Raw genomic sequence first — 6,707 nt, 5'->3', positions numbered from 1 at the left:
ACAATATATGCAACAACAAAATATGAAAAACCATCTATGCACTAGATATTGGTGTGACAAATCTAAATTTTAAAAATAAATTTTTTATCCTGTCTAGAAAAAATGTTATGTATGACAACAGAAACATTGCTTTTATAAAATGCTAATTACTATAAAAACACTTGTTATTAAAAGTTGCATAAAAAGTTTCACAATTTATTTCTCTTAAAAAAATAAATTAGAATCTACAATAAAATCCCACAAATCAATAGTTTGCTTCATCATCAAATTCTTAATGGTTTAGCTGCTCAAGTGTTAGAAAGTGAAGTTTTGGTGCAAAATGTTGATTTTACATGTAGTTGGCAAAGCATGGAGATGAATCTTTTGAAATGGATGCAATAATGATGGATGAATGGATCTCGACGTGATTCATACCATAAGCACTACAAAGTCCAATGCACCTATAAATATGTCCCTTTGTTGTTGAAATCTTTAGGAAGTTGATATAAGCCTTAAATGGTAAAATGTCTATTATTTTATTAGGCTTGATAATGGACCAAACTTTGATCTATATACCTTTGTAGTGATCAAAATCTCCTAAAAATAAAATATGGCATTGATGGATCAATGTAGAACATGTGTTCCCCAACTTAGAATGTGTAAGTGCAAACAAATATAGTCGGATATGTGGTAATTGAATAAGCCTAGAATGCTACTTGAAAACCTATAAACAAAGCATATAAGTAAAAAATCGTATTTTTTGGTGATGCACAAGATTGTTCTTACTCCACAAAATTTTATTGCGTCACAAACTAGCAAGCTCATTTTTTAAATCTTGGTTGGACATAAGAGAAATGTGAAGATAATTTTGATTGACATCTTACTTATTCTCAACATATGCATTGAGATAAATCTCAATCTCATTGAATGAGCAACCATGTTAGAGTTCTAAATATCACTCTTAAATGGAAGCTTAGAATCACAATAGTAGGTAGCATCAATAAAAGAGGAGAAATAAAACTCAAAAAATATCAATTTTGCATAAAACTTAAAATAAAAACATAATTTAGAATAGCAAGGTTTTGGCCAATGTAGGCAATAAGAGAGAAAATAATGAAGCTTAAAAGTAAATGTATATGAATGAAATAGAAATAGCAATGATAGGCACACGAACCATAGCAAAATCTAAGATAATATAACTAAAAAAAGTGAAAAACTGAAAACCTAAAATAGAAAAGGTATAAATCATAAAATAAAACCCTAGGATGGTGTAGGATTTGACAGGTTTACCAAAATGTAAAGAAAATAACTTTTCATAAGCAAAATTTAGGTCAATCCAATAAGATGCATACACATACATAAACAAAATCTAGATTACTTAATGACATTGTGGGTATGATAATTGGAATACCATATGCTATTCTAGTAAATACAAAGTGGATATGGTGTTGAAGATTAAATGTCTCAAGAGTTAGTTGTCCTACCTACTTCTACTATAATTCTCCCCCACCCGAGAATAGAAGGTGCCCTAGGTCAATTCCCTTTGGGCCTAATCGAATAGCTATAGAGTGAATGCAAGGGCTTAGAGCTCAACGACTTAAGACAATCATTTCAAAGCCTCTCTTGGCATAAAGTGGATCCTTTATGTCTCTGTTTTACTTTGGACTCTATGCAAGATTTATCTCTCTAAGTTGAGTTTGTGCATCTAAGATGATTTCACAAGCATTGAGGACCATATCTCTAATCCTACAAGATGAGTGCTTCTACTCTCTAATTCACTAAATTCATTGATGTTTAGTCTATTAAAAGGATTACTAATATTTAGGAATACCTTTAGTGGATGTCAAATCACTAGGGCACACATGAAATCTTAGGTCAACCTTTGAAAAAGATTGCTTTATGGTTGTGTAAATAGTTGACAAGCAATAAGCAATTATGTGGATGTCTTCAAATGATGCAATGCAGATTTAGATTTTGTTTAGGTGAGGCATTCTTAGCATTGCCCTTCTTCAAATGAAAGTGACATTCAAACAAACCTTATGGTGATAAATGATTGCGTTAAGTTCTTGTAAATGCAAGGACATGGCAGTAGTTCACACAGCCATGTGTTTGGTCAACTTGCAATTGCTAGTGAAATGAGAAGTCAACCAAATCTGAATTTGAATATTACAAATTGAAGGGATGTGGTATGAACTCCACACCCACAAGACTAATCTCAAGAACAAACTAATAAAAAATTTAATTATATGTGTGTGTGAGAGTGATAATTAAGAGATATGCAGAAAAATGTATAAATATGATTGAGATAAAAAGTATTATATATAAAATATGTATAAATAGAAATAACTAAGAGTTAAAGAACATTCTTTGCAAATATATAATTATATTGAGATAATAGCCATTAAAATATTCAATTTTTCTATTAATTTTAATAGAATGTAGAGCTTGACTAAATTTTATCCCAATAAAATATATAGATACGATTCCATATATTGGAGGATTAAAATTTATGTTTACTAAATTGACTATGAGAACAATGAGGATGATGGAGATGGAGACGAGTGTCAAAGTCTTCAGCAAATGCCTAATGCTTATTTGGAGTATAAAACAAAGGCCTGACTACAACCATACCAACAAAATGCTTCCACCTAATCTACTTGTCACATCCATGACAAATGCCTACCCAGATGCTTCCGACCATACCAACCTTTTTTTTTAAATGTCATAAAGAAAACGCCAAACAGACCAAAATTTACACGCTAGCATATCAACAGGGAGCGAAAACCTAGATGATATTTAGAGCATTCGTGACTACCGCGAAGAAGAATCTTTTTTAAAAAGTTGCCAGCTTCCACCAATCTGTTATATTTTTTTTACAGCTCCGCCAGAGCAGCACCATACCCTTTCCAGAAAGGCCTTTTGGCTTTCATTGTCATGTAATTTCACTGTTTTCCCGTTAGTTAACGTAGCTGCCTCTTGCTTTTGTTCATCAGACGACAGCACTTTCCTGCTCATCACGTTATAGATTTCTTTGACAACTGTTTGAAAGGCAATTTGTACATTTGTGCAGTCTAATGCAGATGTCTCCATGAAAAATAGGTTTTCAGACTGGGCAAGCGCTGTTCCTTCTTCTACTGAAACCTCTCTGCCCTCTTTAAGGTCACATTTGTTTCCAACAAGCATCAAAACAATGCTCTCATCGGAATGCACTGTAAAGATGACAGAAAAAATAATGAGATAAAACTCTTGACTTGTAAGAATTGTTCTTTGAAATTCTGTAGAAGAGAAGAGTAATTACTGAACAAAGTTTTGCAGCCAAAACAAAATAATGACTGAACAGGGAAATATGGCTTTGAATTTAGATCGGAAAGAAGCATGCCACAATTTTTAATGCTCTCTGTTTTGAACAAGATTTAAAATTTTGCTCCTACTTGAAGAAAAACAAAATCGTGAAGAAAAATGATAGATTTACACTAATTAGCATTGGATCAAAATGCGAGTTCATTTTTTTCTTGGATATTTGCTACTAAAATCTGCATAAAGCTTACAGATTAGAAGACAACATTTTCGTTGGGTGTTTATAGTTTGGACTTTGGACAAACTTTGGAATGTTGCCCTTGCTCAAATGAAAACAGAAGCCTGAAAAAAAAGTACAGGACTCTCCCTAAATTTGGAAGGCTGGATATTCTCAATCAAAGTCGAAAACATAGAGCTTCAAAAGGTTTTTAAATGATATCAGAAACACATAGAGCTTCAAAAGATTTTGATTCTCAAATTTGCATCAGACAGGCTGAAAACTATACTGACAACATTTCGGCTCTACGTTCTGGACAAGCTTTGAGTAAACTTCTGATGAATATGAATTAGAGCTGAGATTCAGCTGTATGCAAGGATAGCCTACACATTCTTGGATCTCACAGGTTATTCGATAACTTCCCAGATAACTTTGGTACCCAGCGGATGGCAATCATTTTAAAACTAGCTCCATTAATTCACAAATGGAGCTAGTTTTTAAAAGGTGCAAACATTTTTAAGCTAACTCTAAGAGCCTAGCTTTAAAAGTTTTTGTTACTAAAATCTGCTGTAAAATTACCGTGGGGAAGCTGAAAACTCAAATACTGAAATGCAAATTTCTCCTATCAAAGAGAAAAGCAAATTACAAAACTTGTACTAAATTTGAACAGAGAGCTTTAAGGAATTTGGGTGTTAAAATCTGCACAAACTTTTGGTTATACTTAAATATCGATGACAACATTTTGCCCCAGAAATAATGAAATTAAATTTGAGCAGTGAGAATCTAAAATCCCATTTTTCGCTCCTGCTCGAAGCAAAACAAAACCCTTGAAAATGGTTCAAAACCATTGCACAATACATGGAAAATCGGAACTTCTGAACAAAAACAGAAATTTGCAGAGTAGAAGGAAAAAAGGCAGAAATTTTCGTAAGACAAACGTTTACTACTAAAACCGGCCCAAACTTCTGATAAGTTGAAACGAATTGCAAAAAGAGACGAAAACTCTCGAGCCAAAATACGAAAATTACTACGCCAACTGAAACCAAAATTATTTCAAAGCAGCATTTATAGCAGAAAGCTTGAAAAGATATTTAAATCTGCAAAACATTTTCCTCAACTATAAGACTCAAATATTGACAAAATTTCAGCCCTAAAAAAGGTGAATCTATATTTGCCCCCAAAACTCTGAAATTCCTGAGGAACAATTGCTACAATTTCAGGAAAATAATTTAAAATCAGAAATCAAAATATGTTTCTGATGATGCATCACGGAGTGTGATTCGAAACATTGATACAAAAATCTTACACACAATCAAATCCAGAAATACACTCTTGATAAAACCAAAATATGTTAGAACAGAGCTTATAAACGATTTTACTATTGAAATAGGCACAATAATCAGCATCCCAAAAGTGAACAGCCCAAAAGTCGACAGCATTGTAGCCGAGAAACAGTGAAATCGGGTTTAAGGACAAGATGTACAAACCATGAACAAATTTTACAGCAAGCATGAAAACAAATGAGCATATGACAAAAGCAAAAAATTGATCAACACAGTGAACACACTAAATTTAACACTAGAAATGCTGAACTGATTGGATACTTACAACGGAGCTCTTCAAGCCAGCGGCCGATATTTTGGAAAGTATGGCGCCTGGTTATATCGTAGACGAGCAGAGCTCCCACTGCGCCCCTGTAATAAGCCGATGTAACTGCTCTGAAGCGTTCTTGCCCTGCTGTGTCCCAAATCTGCGCTTTGATCTCCTTCTTGTCGATTTCCATTGTTTGCGTCTGAAATTCCACGCCGATTGTTGCTTTCGAATTCGGATGGAACTCATTTCTGCTGTATCTTGCCAGCAAATTCGATTTCCCCACTGCAGAGTCGCCTGTCAATACAATTTTAAAAAGGTAATCTTCACTTTGATCATAGTCGTAGGCCATTTCAACGTTCAAATCAAAGCTGCGGAGACGACAATGCTGCTGTGGACGGTAAATTTACCATGAAAAAGCAGTGAATCTGTTCACAAATAGTACAAATCTTGATGTAGGGGAAATGTTGTCGAGAATATATACAAAAGTAACAACCCTCAATTACGGGACAAAAATAAAAGTTTAAAATGCACTCCTAATCAAAATCAAAGGGAGGAGATTATAAGCAACGGGAGATTCACAGGGAGAGAACAGCAACTAAAAATTTCCGTTTAAACGCCATAGTTCAGCTAGTCAAAAGTAGAACATAGCCCTTAAAAGCACAAAAGCAAAGGCAATTTATGCAGACTGCTATATTTGAATCAAGCTTAACAATACTTCAAAATAGAAATATGATTAGCCCTCAACGGAGAAACAAGAAACGAAAATCGAAGCAGGAATTTGGGCGCAAAATTTGGCTTCAACATTTCTTGAAAATCAAGCTGAAATTCTTCAGTATAAATAGCTGCCTGCATGCCTGGTTCTGGGATTAAATATTTTGGAAAGCAGGGTTATCTGTGGAGAATATAATGAAGTTTTGCAGAACAAATTCATGAATATTATAATTTAAACCCTCCTAGAAATTGGGAAGGACCTGTTAAATACTGGGAAATGAGCCCAATTCCAATGCTTACAAGGGTGGAACGAAGAAGGGCCATGACTTTTATATGTAGTGGTTACCGGTTGCGCTGGTTAATTGAATGAGGTTCCGGTCATTGAGACGTTCATTGAACCATTGCTATTTGCCAAATCCAACGCATAATGAAATGTTTTTTAAGTATTTACAATAAATTTTGAACGGCTTCTTGTATTCCCCGTGCGCAAGAAGGCATCAGTTCTACCGCCTTTTGGGAAAAGGATGTTTTTTTCTTTTCTTTATAGGTATTTAAGAGGGGGAAGATAAGTAGTTGGTAGGGGAGTTCTTGTTTCAAGTTAGTGGTTCAATAATCGTTTTATATAGCGCATAATTATTGGGACATTTGTGCATAAGTATTGGATTATTTGTGCAAATTTTTTGGTGGTCAAAGCATACGAGGCCGATTCAAAATGATCACTTCTTGACCCTTGTTGTGCATAACGAACCCCATTGTATTCATCATAACAAACTAAAAGCCAAAACAATACGCATATGAAGAAAACAAAAAAAAAAGTGTCAAAATTTGATATCTACTAGTACCCTTCCACTAGATATGATTTTTTTTATGATATAAAAATAATTAAGTTGGTTTGTATTATTGATTCAAA

General features: G+C 33.9%; 1 protein-coding gene across 1 annotated transcript; it reads right to left on the bottom strand.

Annotated features, from left to right (window-relative positions):
- Positions 1 to 2,371: 2,371 nt before the first annotated feature.
- On the bottom strand, positions 2,372 to 6,147 carry LOC131044116 (ras-related protein RABA5c). The gene is made up of 2 exons (XM_057977368.2): positions 5,102 to 6,147; positions 2,372 to 3,188 (listed from the first exon to the last, which is right to left on the bottom strand). Exons 1-2 carry the CDS (start codon positions 5,433 to 5,435, stop codon positions 2,842 to 2,844), a joined length of 681 nt encoding a protein of 226 aa, XP_057833351.1. The 5' UTR covers positions 5,436 to 6,147; the 3' UTR covers positions 2,372 to 2,841.
- Between the last annotated feature and the right edge of the window lie 560 nt (positions 6,148 to 6,707).

The sequence above is a fragment of the Cryptomeria japonica genome, chromosome 4 (assembly GCF_030272615.1).
Source record: "Cryptomeria japonica chromosome 4, Sugi_1.0, whole genome shotgun sequence".
NCBI lineage: Eukaryota > Viridiplantae > Streptophyta > Pinopsida > Cupressales > Cupressaceae > Cryptomeria > Cryptomeria japonica.
The sequence above is the reverse complement of the archived record's forward strand: the minus strand, read 5'-3'. Positions and strand labels throughout refer to the sequence as shown.

Coding starts and splice junctions, on each gene's coding strand:
- LOC131044116 (XM_057977368.2), bottom strand. CDS start 5,435: ATGGCCTACGACTATGATCAAAGTGAAGATTACCTTTTTAAAATTGTA. Junction 3,189..5,101: donor CTGGCTTGAAGAGCTCCGTT/GTAAGTATCCAA, acceptor TCATCTTTACAG/TGCATTCCGATGAGAGCATT.